This window comes from Osmerus mordax, chromosome 1 (genome assembly GCF_038355195.1).
Source record: "Osmerus mordax isolate fOsmMor3 chromosome 1, fOsmMor3.pri, whole genome shotgun sequence".
NCBI lineage: Eukaryota > Metazoa > Chordata > Actinopteri > Osmeriformes > Osmeridae > Osmerus > Osmerus mordax.
Window position 1 is genome coordinate 17460150 of NC_090050.1, and position 14380 is coordinate 17474529.

General features: G+C 39.4%; 2 protein-coding genes across 2 annotated transcripts; both read left to right on the forward strand.

Annotated features, from left to right (window-relative positions):
* The first annotated feature begins 409 nt into the window (after positions 1-409).
* LOC136945677 (homeobox protein Hox-C13a-like) lies at positions 410-2704 on the forward strand. The gene is made up of 2 exons (XM_067239649.1): positions 410-1073; positions 2445-2704. The coding sequence occupies exons 1-2, from the start codon at positions 410-412 to the stop codon at positions 2702-2704; spliced, it is 924 nt and encodes a 307-aa protein (XP_067095750.1).
* A 6649-nt stretch (positions 2705-9353) lies between these two features.
* Positions 9354-11005, forward strand: LOC136947978 (homeobox protein Hox-C12a-like). Its single transcript, XM_067242224.1, has 2 exons — positions 9354-9915; positions 10743-11005. Exons 1-2 carry the CDS (start codon positions 9354-9356, stop codon positions 11003-11005), a joined length of 825 nt encoding a protein of 274 aa, XP_067098325.1.
* The last annotated feature ends 3375 nt before the right edge of the window (positions 11006-14380 follow it).

Sequence of the window (14380 nt, forward strand, 5' to 3'; positions counted from 1 at the left end):
CAATCTTACCACAAATCCGAAATCCTCAGTAGCCTATTTGGTTAAATATGTGGCGGCTAATACTCTTTTCGCCCTTCCACCCTTAAACTAGGGCTATATCTTCTAATTACGTCTCCTGAGCAGCCTTTTTACCTTTTCTTGCTTACCTATATCCAGAAGCTTAAAATGCAATCAAGAAACATTGCTGAGCCTACACCAAATGTTGTTTCAAAAAGATGCGTCTCTCACCACCTATAGCCTACCCACCCCCATATCTGCCTTGTTGTGGTATCACGTGTTTGAGGATCTCAATAATGAAGTGGACACTTGGGTACTAGGCGGTACGCATGCGCATGCGTAAAAAAGTGTTTGGAGATGAGGTGTCCGTCTCGGAGTAGTCGACTTTTAAAAAGCATCGGCAACCCGTGATATGACGACTTCGATGGTTCTGCATCCACGCTGGGCGGACACCTTTATGTACGTATATGAAAAAAGCCCGAATGAAAATAATCAGAATAAAAACCATTCCATGGAGGGACTGAGCGGGAATTGTCCTGCTACCCACTGCAGGGAACTGATCTCGCACACCACGTTGGGACGACACTCAGGCAGCATTGCCCACCAAAGTTCTGTATACTCGGACATAAACCCTCAGGACATGGGGAGACAATGCCCCGCTCCACAGACTTCCTCAAACACCAGCCTAGGATATGGTTACCCGTTCGGAAGCCCTTATTACGGGTGTCGGTTGTCGCACACCCATAACGTGAATTTACAGCAGAAGCAGTGCTCTTATCACACCACCGATAAATACTCAACAGAGCCCAGCGCGGCGCTGCCCACGGAAGAACTGTCAAGTCGTCCAAAGGAATTTGCCTTTTACCCAAGTTTTGCCAGCTCATATCAGACTGTCCCAAGCTACCTGGACGTATCAGTGGTGCCTGGTATCAGTGCGCACCCGGAACCAAGACATGAGACTTTGATACCCATGGATGGCTATCAGCACTGGGCTCTATCAAATGGCTGGGATGGACAGGTGTACTGTTCCAAAGAACAAACTCAGTCAGCACATCTTTGGAAGTCGCCCTTCCCAGGTATGAAATGTGTTTCCTTCTAATTACAAAAACTGTCTGGATAGTCTAATGCTTGATGTAGGCTTAACAGTTTAATTTCAACAGTCATATCGATTATTGTAATCTAATAGCAGAGAGAGCCTGCATGTGCGCGTGTTTGTGGCCCACGCTTCAATCATTTTAAAAGTCATAGGCTATGTTTTTACACATGGCCTGCTCTTATTTTACGTGTGTTTATATTCGTCATTTGGTCACAGCTGGGGAAGACATTGTTTATTATGTGAATCGGATTAAAAATGTATTCCGTTACTGTAGGGACAGATCATTCAAATAGTTTCCACACCGTAGCCCTTCACCATCTCCCTGGAAGGCTCAATCCAATCAGGGAGTGGAACCTTGAAGTTTGCCATGCATCTTCATTTTAACGATTTTGCAGATTACAAATCCAAGAACCTCTTGATCGTGTTGTTATGTGTTCATAGGCCTACTAGACTAATACTAATTGTTTTGTGAGAAGACGGCCTCATAACATCCCATGGTCTTGACGAGGCTGCTTTTATTATAATCTAGTAGACCTAATATCATATGTGTTTAGGCCAAACTCCTGTTTGTGTGCGTCTGTGAGAGAGAGAGAGAGAGAGAGAGAGAGAGAGAGAGAGAGAGAGAGAGAGAGAGAGAGAGAGAGAGAGGGGGGGGGGGGGAGTGTGTTTGTTTGTTTGTTTGTGTGTGTGTGTGTGTGTGTGTGTGTGTCTACGACCGCATGTGTCTTAGTGTTGTCACAAGCCACCTGTCACAAAATGAATGTATTCTTAAGTCAAACTATGTCTATCAGGACACTGTCCTGCTTTGCTGTGAGTTCGTTGAACTGAAATGTCCTTCGGATCCTGGTCTAGTGTGTTATAGTTGGCATGTAGGCACTGGACTATTGAGTAGGCTAGATTTTAGTGTTTCTAAATATCTGTATCAAGTTCCGTCTTGTCAAGAATAGCCACCAAATTCCTGGATTGATTGGCTTATCATTCATGTAACAGTTGACACGACTGACATTTAGACATTCGTGTGTAACTGTCGGCAAATGTGTGATTTTTTCACGTTTAAAAGCCTGTTTGTTTTTAGGAGAAATTGGGCCTTCCACGCTTGACTTAACTATAGTTTCAGTAGGCCATGTTAGATTCTCTGTCTACAATATGGCTGAACAAGTGGAGACTATATGTCCAGTTTAAACGAGTCTGGAAGGCCCCAGATGTAGGTTTAGGCCTATAGTTTCCGATTCCATTCAAGAATCGTTGTACTCTAGATGATACCAAAATGCAAAAAATAACAATTCAGACAGAGTGCCGAAGTTCTATCTTCTCGAGTCTTTAATTTAAACTGTTTTTATGTTTCTATCAGATGTCGTCCCTTTGCAATCAGAGGTCAGCAGCTACCGGCGAGGTCGCAAGAAGCGAGTTCCATACACTAAAATCCAACTGAAGGAGCTAGAAAAGGAATATGCCGCCAGTAAGTTCATCACCAAAGACAAGAGAAGACGGATATCAGCCACCACGAACCTCTCCGAACGTCAGGTTACTATTTGGTTCCAGAACCGACGAGTAAAAGAGAAGAAATTCGTCTGTAAATCAAAGCCAAGCGCCCACATGCATGCAACTTGATAAATTTCTAGCAACTCATACTTTCCACCATGAACGCTCTTGTAAGAAATCTCACCAAACGTTTATGCACTTGGTATTCAAAGAACGGGATTTTATTATTGTAGCCTATAGATCTGACTGAATATATATATATTGATCGTTGAAAATCTGTCCTTTGAATGGTCCTCCAGTACGGAAAGTAGCCTATTACCAAAATAATAAACTGACGCTGGCAAACATTGCCGAGGGTACAGAATTTCACGCCGTCATTCTGTGCATATACATTTCCACGCTTGGGCTAGGACGCTTCAAAACTCAACGCTTATGTAAAGGCTACTGTTATAAGCCTATACTTATTTTGCCGTTTTAGTTTGATTTTAAGGTTAATTTTAAGGCTGCTATTGTCTGTGTCGTACATTTATTATTTAATTAGTCTGTTGTTCTCTCGTGTGACAGGACTTGCAGCCTAAATTGAGTTCGTTTTTGATATAACTGTCATGCAACTGGAATGACTGTATTCAAAATAAGAATATTAACGGTATTGCATATTAATGCACAACCTTTAATAAAAGGTTTGTACAGTATCAGGTCTTATTGCATTCGGGCTGTGCACTCCCATTGTAGGACCTTTGCTCATCTTTAGTGCACCATTTGAACTGTGATGTGGTGTTTGATTGAAATTTACTCAGTGAAAACGTGTTTCATAAATAAATAAAAAATGTAATGACCTGTCAATGTCAGTCGCGCGTGTTTTCATGAAATCTGTCTATTTGTATTGATCATGAAATAGGCTACCTTAATCCCCAACACGTCAAAATGATCAATTTACTCAGGCCTGTCTATCTTATTCGGCCATCTCAGTTTCACCAGTGTCATTGGTAATGTCAATAGTCCCATCCCTTCAATGAACCAATGTTGTTCCAAGATCAGTACAAATCTCAGTCTGCTTCTTACGTCTGGATTAGGCGTTAGGTGGACCCAAATCGTTTGGCCTACATTTAAGGCAAGACTATTGCTTTCTGGGTAATGGACGTGCTGAAATCTAATCTTATTCTCAATTTTGCTCGTTAATTTGAAATAGCAGGCCTATGGAGGAATTCATGGACTATAAATACGAATATTCTGAATGAAATAGGCATTCCCTCATATTTTCTACCGTAGCTTTCAGATTATAACGAATCGTTCGTTCATCTAAGGTTTGCGTTCCTTTTAGTAAAAGTATGTGGGCCCACAGCCTTGAAAGTTAGGTAGCCTATCCAGCTGTAGTAAGGGTTTTGAAAGTGCCATTGGTGCTTTTTGCATTTGCTCTGCATTGCTTGTTTTTGGTTCCTCCTGCAGTGTTACTCGGGAGGGTATTAGGTAAAACAAGTGGACAAGCGCGCGGGGGGGGGGGGGGGGGGGGGATTGTCATTCAAAAACTGTTGAAGGGATGGGTTAGGGTTATCTAGGGATAGGGTTAGGTTCCAGCGGTGTTTGTCATCTGTCCATAAAAAGAGTGAAGAGATAACCCTTTGTAACCCAGTTATGTAGGACTGCCCTTCCCGATGGGGACCAGGATATTGTCTTAAGATAAATGTAAACGCCATCAACATTGAGGATGAAAGACTGGTGACAAGCGGTGTTTTTCAATTTTTTACACAGAGCCCTAAAAAAAATATAGGCTGTTGGTTGTCTCCCCCATCTGACCATATCATAATTAAGACTACATGTGATTATGTGACGGAAACCTTATGCGTACACAACGTTTGTATATACACCTACGACAGTATATAATAACGTATAATAATCAATCTTCTGGAAGCTCCGAGATTCCATGATAAAGGAAAGGCTACAGTTTGGGATATTGCTTTTTAATTTATGTTACCCAGTTGGCTATTAGCGCATGGTTGGTTTTTATATGGTTGTTATTTTATATTCAAAATAAATTATTTAAATAATCTGTGATATATTGCGTTCTAGGTAAACAAGATTAAGACAAATAATATTTGCTAAATATGTTGTCTGATTTGGAATATAGCCTTGATTAAATAGACTCGAAGTTACTCGTCTATTTTGTCCCTACGTCACATGCCTACCCTTGACCATGACTGTTGGCTATAGTCACTTTGACCTTGACATAACAAAAGCTAAAGCATTGCAAACATGGGAGGTTGTGCCACCTCTTTCTGGCCGATTGGGGTAAGACACCATGTTTGGGAATTTATTAATTGAATTAATGAAAAATATATAATAATCAGTGCATCTGAGATTCCTTGAAAGCCTGCTCATTCGTTCAGCACTAACCACAAAATGTGTTGGTTAGTTGCTTTACTAAATCATTTCGCCATGGCCTCCTGCACACGTACACAGTCATCTTTTGGAGTGTGTGGTTTTCTGAGCGTGGATAACAGTTAGACCGCAATCATCTTGCAAATCCATCACATTTGACTCCGACAAGTTTGCTCTTTTCAAGTGAAGATTTAAAGCTACTTCGATGTGTTCGTCTGCTTCAAAGGAAAACAGACGTGACCCATAAAACAATTTTCAAGGTATGTACACGAGCGTATACGTTTAGTTTAAGGCAATGTGTACCTATGACTATTTGTATTGGCCTATCCTATCAAGAACCTAACACCCGTTCAGTATATACATTTGCCAGTGCGCCATGTTATTTGTGTGGATTTATAGCCTCACCATTTAAGCTATGCTAAACAACTACGTTGTTTGAGGTTACACATCCGTGATGCCTATCTTCAATTATTTTGTGTGTAGGCCTTCAAGGCAAAAGCAAAAGGTTAGGTAACTTCAATTTTAGATCGAAATTCTTCAAGTTCCATTGATGGGGCAACAAACATATCACCGCTAACAAACACACACAAGTGGGTTCGTGATATCATTTGTAGTAAAATTGTGTTGGTTAAAAACGGTTGAATATTTAGCTCTGTATAATTTGACTAATATTATTAGTAAAATGTAGTTATTTTGCTTATTTAACACCATATTCTAACAGTTGCATGCATGGTCAAGTTGTCAGAGTGACTTTTTAACAGTGAATTTCTGGTCTACTCCAGGTTACAAAATATGTATTTGGTTCACGCCCTAAATATCCAAAGCCTGTAACAGGTTAATTCAAGTTTAATGCGGAGGTCTTTTCTTGAACATATTCTCTAAATTCACATGTGTATTTGATAGTGGTAGTCAAGGTTTACTTCAAATAAATGATCTTGAAGTGTCTCAAAAATTAGAACTGCTGAGATAGGAATGCTTCTGAAACTGTTCAGTCGACCAGTTAGCTGGTCTAATTATGAGTGTCCTGAACTGTGAATAGGAGGATGACAGCCTCTGCTGGTGAATAGATGGAAATAGCAGGAAGTCGACGACAATAGGCCTATATTCACTGTCGTTCGTAATTTTGCTTGGTTTGCGGTTAGGTTCTTACATCAACTCAACTTTTCGTCAGTTCCACAATGCAAACACAAACTCGTCTAGGTCAAACCATGTTTTAATTAACAATTTGGCCTTGTATTTGTATTGGCTCAATCTAGCCTACATGAAACAACTGTCAGTGCTGATGTTGCAAGATCCAAAGTAACTAAATAATGGAGGGATATTTATCCTGAACAGCTGAACACGAAACTCGCGTAACACTTCATTTGAACTCTTACATAACATGAAGAGCGTTAGGCAGATGATTCACTCCAATATCGGACGTTAACCGACAGGTGAACGATGTATTCCTTCGTCAAAATAAAATTGAAAACATAATTCACATATTTATGTAGCCTACTTTCAATTGAGCATTCTTGCTCAAGTAGGCCTAAACACACACATAGACATACAAAGTGGTATGGTTACAGTCACCCTCGCCTTATCAAGGTTATCTTTTTTATAAAAGGCTTTACGTTTGCCATAAAGTATGTCTTAAAGACTAGCCTACTACAAGTTACAATCATATTAGAGTATACAAAATGCATATAAGCAAATATACCTGCAATTGGAAGTATTTTCAATAACTATGTTCAATGACATACAGTTATTTTGTAGTCTAGGCCTAATACTGGACAGCACTGCTAAACTGTTGGACACAAGTTCAGATAAGATACATTATAGGCACCGTCAGAATAGTTAGGCCTACCCCATGTATGTCAACAATTTGCCCAGGACTATGTCAAAATGGCAATTCTCAAATGTGGGTGACACTAACCTTTAGGCAGGGGTGTTGAGGTGACCAAAGATTTGGACAAATAAGTAATGACATATCTTACAAAACGTAATTGTTTCAATGTAAATGTCAACCCGTGCAATTAGGCTATAGGCTAAATATATGCCCCTGGTTTTTAGCTTACAGTGCTACCGAATCTATAACTAATCCATCTTTTTCATTTCTATCATCACAGCTCCCACTTTCCTAAATAAAATGTTGACATATCATGATGTGTTTGTGCGCAGTAACACATTTGCTTATTTTGCTGGACTTTCTGGAGCTCAACAATTGGTCTATAGCTATGTCTACTTGTTATTGGAACTCATTGAAGGAACAACTATTTGTTCAGACGAGCGTCGCCGGGACATGGCGAGGGTTTTCAAGACAGCCGTGTCAATGAGAAAGCAGACAGCAATGCACTAGACAGTGACCTTGAACTGCCGCAGCACCAATTGTTGAGTTCTTCACCTAAAGAGCAGGAACAACGAAAATTAGTTTCATTCAAGATTCACATTTTGCAACAGTATGATCATGGAATTTATTTCAAACATTACAAGAATGAATATTGTTGTTTTAACATAGGCCTACTTTTGTCCATCATTTTTTGAATGTTTTCAAAAGCTGACAATATAGGCGGCAAGAGTTGCACATCTTCTATTTCGTGGTCGAAGGTAACTTTATCAGGCATACTTGCAATCTTTCAGGACCTATTTATAGCAATGTGAACAGGCCACCAAAATGGAATCAAGTATGCCACTATTCCTACAAATATAGGCTAGACATTCTGTTTTGTTTTAGCTAATAGCCTACCCTCTGTTCATCGGCTGTTTCTTATGCTGCACTAGACTTCTTACGAACTAAACTATTGCCACACAAAATTAGGCAAATTCAGTCCGTTTATTTTTAGGCCTACTTATAATGTCACGGTATTTGAAGACCAAATAAGATGTCTTTAATAGTATCCAGTAAAACGTGTTCACTACTCGATTAAGAATATAATATTAAGTTAGACACAGTGCAATAATGGCAAATTATACATTGGCATTCAAATCTGTGCGTATAGATGCAGCCCCTAGCCTGCATATGTTAATGAAAAGATAGCTCATGTTATTTGAGATATATATCATTCATATGTCCCCTTCAAGCCTTATTTAGCCTATTGAAATTCAGATCAAAAAGCAAACTGTCCATCTCTAATTTTGACATCAGTCATAAAATAATCAGATATTATGCATACGGTCTATATTAAGCGAATATTAGATTAGATTATCCTAAGGCTACATTGCCGCAGAGCCTCAATAATTCCTATAGCCTACTTTATTTATGTTGGTTGCACAAAACGCCATTCCAGACATAGCCTACATAGTCACTCACAGCCCGCAGTCGTGATCATGAACTTGTTAGGCTATGTGTCTTTGTGCTTATGTAGCGTTGTCCATCTCCGTTGTCCTATCACTGCTACATAACGTTTTAACGTTTATCCATTAAAATTAAGAAAACAATGAACAAGTAACAAACCCACCAATGTGGCCCATTCTGAACTACCGTATATTCCCAAAACCAATCTGCCAATCTTTGTAATAGTCACACCTTAACTCTCACTTAGATCTAACGTAAACAGGGGCATCAAGATAGGCTACAAATCAATTGATGAGAGTATCAAGGTTTTTGTGATTAATTTAGATCCATGGCGCACAGTTCCGTTGTTCGCCTTTAAAACACATACAAATTGAAAGTTTATAAAAGTGTCCCAGTGCATGGTCACAAACGTTTAATTTGATATCTGTGGAAATTCTTCCCTTAGCACGGGTGTTATTTGAAATGTACGCTCTTAAAATAACCTTAACTGCAGACAGTCTCAATTTTTACAGAGTCAACGGTTTCAACCTACTGACCCTGTTACTGTAAATACGAGAGGAGGATGGCTGTGAAGAATGAGCAGTGAGGCAGTCTTTCTCTAAAACAGGCCCGTAAAGTGCAGCATCACAGCTTTATATGACATTCAATTCATCTGTAATTTGCTTTAAAAGAAAGAGTAAGACTTGCACACCAACAATGTAACCTGTATATTGGCCTGAAGAGAAAAACAAAAGAACATCGTGTCTAGTTAGCTGCGTGTTACTAGCCTATTAAATACAATGTAAAAGACAGTGAACAATAATGTATACAATCATGTTTTGCCTATGGATTGTGACAACTTAAAATTAGATTACCAAACATTTCTATTTGAAGCACAAGATGAAATCAGCAAAAAAAAAGAGAAAAGCTCATTAAATGTTTACAGAATATTTAAAAAGCGTATAAATTCCGTAAAACAGAAGTTAATGTTTTGTTTGGTCAGACATGGACGAAGTGGGTGGCACCTTCCGTAACGCAGTTTGGCTGGGACATGTGGCCCCGGTTCGACCAATCACGAGGCCTGCACAGTCTAACTATGTTAAATGTCAGATTGCTATAAACTAGAACCTCTAGGTCGGGCCCGCCGAAATGGGCGAGCATAATCTTCTTAATAGCGGGTTTGTGGGACCTTTGGTAAACATCCACACGGGAGACACATTTTACCTTCCAAACTTTAGAGCGTCCGGTGGACAACTGGCGGGTCTACCCTCACTCTCCTACCCAAGAAGGGACAATGTATGCTCCCTCCCTTGGACCCCGTCAGAGCCGTGCAATGGATATCCTCAATCTTACTTTAGCAGTCCTATGTCCATTAACCCCTCTTTCAACCGTACATGCGAAATTACGAGGCAAGATGAAGGCAAATGTTTTTACACCAACGGTGGTGGTAACAGAGAAATCTGCGAAAGCTCAAACCTCAAGCGCGAGGAGAGGACAAGAGGAGAGTCTTGTTCCTCCATAACGGTGGATCATCTGCACAACGGGATGACAAACAACGGTACCTTTTCTAAGTACGACTACAGCAACGACCAATTAAACCAAGATCCGCCATCCTGTCAGTCTCTCGAATCTGACTCCAGTTCATCGCTGCTCAATGAAGGGAGCAAATCCTCATCCGGCATCGCACAGGCGCTGACATCCCCTGGCAATCATGTCCCAAACGCAACAGTGGGCGGAAGTGAGTGTGAATTTATACATATGAATGCCATGTGTAAAATGTTGTATGATCTTTTGGTGCTTTTATAGATTAGCTATTTGCTTCTCGTTTCAATGCAGATGAGGTCGCCTGTATTGACGTGAGGCTTGCATGTTGGGATGGGCACCGCTAGGGGAAGCATTTACGAAGGGGTTCATAATTTCGTTTACGCGGAGCATTTTATACACTAGTAAACCCTTTCAGAACCATAAAATCAAGATATTGTTTGTGGTAAAAAGAAAATGAGAATGGCTAGATCTTACCAGGAGAACAAAGAAGCTAAATAATTGAGGATTGAAATGATTATTAGCCAAATGATCAAACTCGGCTAATCGACGGTCAATTCCAGCAAAATCTCAGCAGAGAAATACACCTGCATAACATTCGCTTATTTAATGGAGTCTAATTAGCATTTGTTTGGTTAGTTGATGCAATGTCTTTACATAGTTGTTATGAAACCGTTATGTTTTTTTATTTTTTTATTGCAGGTTTAGACGCAACGTGACTAAGTAGTGAGATTTATTGTCTCCTTAACAAAATGAGTCGACAAGACAAGTGCTTTGTGTATTCACTTGATATTTATTTTAAATCATTCGGAAAACCACTCACACCACTGGAATGCAATCATTTCAATTGCACAAAGTATTGCATGCGTATTCGTGCTTTTATTATTTTCGAGGTCAGCATGGGTAGAAAATGTGAACTGTTTGAAACTGTTTAGTAATATGTAGGCCTATTGAACACACACGTTATTCTATCTTTCTCTCTCTCACTCGCTTGGTCGCTCCACTCATTCTCATCACCAGGTGCTCCGTGGTACCCAATGCATACACGAACCAGAAAGAAGCGTAAACCCTATTCCAAACTCCAGCTGGCAGAGCTAGAAGGAGAGTTCATGTTGAATGAATTCATCACCCGGCAGCGACGGAGGGAGCTATCTGAGCGCCTGAATCTCAGCGACCAACAGGTGAAGATATGGTTTCAAAACCGCAGGATGAAGAAGAAGAGATTGATGCTTAGAGAACAAGCTTTGTCCTTCTTCTAAGAGAGAGAGAGATGTAAAGAGAGGAAAGAATAATGTGAAGAAAGATGTATGTAATCTCATTGAAACATGCAAGTGATTATGTTATTGTAGATGGGCTGTACACAGCATGCAGTCTCCTGACGGCCTTTAGATAAGGATATTTTTACTGTGACAAAATAACTTTAGCCAATTCTGCTCAGACAACCGACCAAATTATGGTAAATGATCGTCCAGTATTTCAGATCTCCAATATTGCCATAGTCCATGCTCATTATATATTTAGCCTACAGCCATTACTGTCCTGCAAACAGTAGGCCTGAAATTAACACATTCATTCCATAACGGACTTGAAATTCGCGCTTGGTATTCTTTATGATCCATCGCTGCAGACCACAGGCCAAATATCTATGGACTTGGCTGTAATTCTTTAAACTAGCCTACATGCTGTGAGGTTCAACCTATATTTGCAGCTTGGAGAAAATGTTCTACACATTACAAACATTACTCCAAATGTAATAAGGCTATGTGTTAACAAGGCTTACCAAATCGGTTAAGACTCTTTTCAGGTTCTAAAATGAATGTATGGATGTGATTTAATGTAAATACATTACTAAAGACTTTCGTTGCAATGAACAGTGTAGCCTACAATCTTCTATTCATATCCGGTTGAAAATATTTGCTTACACGTGAAAGCAAGCTATGTTTTCCATCAACTCTGCACATTATAGGAACATCCACGATCAAGGGCAAACACAGTGTTATCTTGGTATTCGTTACCCTGATGTTATATTAAAGCACTATGCTTTTCAATACAATACAATAATGAACAATAGTTCACCTGTGTTATCACCGACTGTGAACACTAGAGCCATGGGTCAACACTATCCAAGATAGCCCAGACACACCAACATGTTCTTAAACAAGCGCAAGCAAACGCAGTGCACGCAGTGTGTGCACTATTGAAGACAGTGATAAGCTGTTTGAAGGTGTTTGGAAGTGTGCAAAGGACTGTGCTGCTATTTGTTGAATGTGATTCTCAGATTCTCAGAGTTTGGGTGTAAGGTAATATAACTTCGTAACGACGACAGAGATCTCTCTATTGCAATAGTCATTTACGGTTTATGCAGCCAAATATATTTCCACCCATACACGAACCCACTCTCTTAAGTAATCAAAATGGCAGTCTATTCTATACTGAATATAGAACCATACTTTTTTCTGTTTAGAATTATGCATTGGCCACGCCTGAAGTCGTTTTCATTTCAATTATAAAAGTGTTTTTAATCGTGGCGTAGGCTACTACATTTTAGAAGTCAAGCCTTTCAACACCAAATCTAAAAATCCATTTTCGTTTATAGACTATTTAAGATTATTTACCCTGTATGTAAAAAACATATCTTTAGTAAACATCTAGTACTGCAATATATCATTAGTGTTATAAGAATAGTGACTGTGATAGTTCTTGTATTCTTGTCGACGTGACATGTGTTTGTTCAGGATTTGGAACAGGTTTTTTCCACAGTATTTTGGTTACGAAGATATAGGCTAATCAAAATAGTTTGTGCTGCTGTTTCTCTCTCTCTTATGTTTTTGGTATTGTGTCCACGAAACAAACTCACTTGAGAGTATAGCCTGTGCTATGGTTAAAACACCAGTGTTTACAACTATGAATTTAATGACCATGATAAAATAAATATTTTGGTGTGTGTTATGTGTCACCTATAACTTGCGTTCATCAACCCTGGCCTATAGGCTACCAATACAAATTATATGAATGTGTCAATTAATGTCGATTAAAATATGCAAACTTTTATATCGCACATTGTAGTTGTTATTTTCTTTCTTTGCGTAATTTCTTCTTGAAAAAATGGGGTTGTTCTCAGTAGCGTCAATCACGCAAATCTTGTATAGCCTGACCCAATGAAGACCTAATAGACTACCTCGGCCATTCTAAAGATTTTGGATTCTCAGCTCTTTTGAGATACATTTTATGATGTAGTGGTATGCAAAATAAAAACAATAAATGTGTTTATATTTCCTTTATAACACAAGTTGTTCGTGGTATCCTTTACAAGGCGTTAAGAGGACACAATAAAAAAAATTGCAATGAAACCCTTTATTCGCCCCGTGCACTATTTCAGCGAGGACGAGGGATTAGATCGTGTGTTTGCAGTGACAAATCCTTGGTCCTCCTAAACAACAGTGAACAAATATAGCCTACTTTCAGCATTGATGATATATTGGTGTAGGCCTATATTGCTGAGACTGTTTTCGTCTTTTGTTCCAAAAACAGACAATAAACTGATATCTGGACGTGTCTAGCCTACCTGAGACACATATCCTTAGACTATGAAGCCTAGTGTTGAATGATTAATCATCGATCCAACATTGGTTCTTGAAGCCTACAATAATTAATGCGTAGACAACATGCAAAAAATAGCTTACAATGTTTGTTTCTTTAAATGTTGCTTTTCCTCAAGTGTCAGCAACATCACAAATTACTACCACTATCGGGACACCCGCAATGCATGTTCGTTGTTATTTTCGTCTAAGGTCATCCACCATGGTCAACACCATTTGACTAACAATCAACTCAGCTAGTCTAAATTTACGAATAAATCTGATTAACAGGTGGACCAGCCATTGATCCATCTGACCAAATACGGCTTCAGTCAAGGTCAAATGCAAATTTGCCATAGGCCTTAGCAGTATGCTGTATGGGCACAAGCAATAAGCCTAGACTGATAGGCTACAGAAACAGCCATTAAGAGGGAAATTCTCGATTTCAATTCTAAAGCGGTTTAGAGTTTTGAAAATAAGACATATATAAACATAATGCTTTTGGTTGCATTTGAATAGTTTTACACAATCTGTAGAATGAAGCAGCCTACTGGCAATACAATTTGTTGTCTTCCGTTTGGCTAGGTAAGTAGCTTACTGGGTAGGCTAACCAATTCAAAGTTGTGACTTTGAGACGCCTCCAGGGTCTTTTATGGCTTGTCTGTGAGGCTCAAAGGTCAGTGTTGCATGGTGTTGACGCAGACCTTGAATGTGGGACCAAGACTTCCCCTCTGTATTGGAAAACAATCGAGAGAAAGGAAATGGCCCTACATGTGTCCTCTCTACCAGGATGATCAGACTGTTGCATTGCGTCATCAAACTACAACAGACATTCTGGTATGTAGTATGTAGCCTATTGTATTCCCATTTGTTGCGATGTTGTGGTTGGCAGTCTAAAAAGGCTCTTTAATAAAAAAGTATATACAAAAAGCCGGACATCAGTAAAAGACAGGGGTAAAGCAGAACCATTTAGGGCAAACAGAAAATTTGGGGCATGAAAGAACTATATATATATATATATAAAATGTTATTTGAAACGTAGGAAGTATGATTTCG

Coding starts and splice junctions, on each gene's coding strand:
- LOC136945677 (XM_067239649.1), top strand. CDS start 410: ATGACGACTTCGATGGTTCTGCATCCACGCTGGGCGGACACCTTTATG. Junction 1,074..2,444: donor TTGGAAGTCGCCCTTCCCAG/GTATGAAATGTG, acceptor TGTTTCTATCAG/ATGTCGTCCCTTTGCAATCA.
- LOC136947978 (XM_067242224.1), top strand. CDS start 9,354: ATGGGCGAGCATAATCTTCTTAATAGCGGGTTTGTGGGACCTTTGGTA. Junction 9,916..10,742: donor GCTGACATCCCCTGGCAATC/ATGTCCCAAACG, acceptor CACTCGCTTGGT/CGCTCCACTCATTCTCATCA.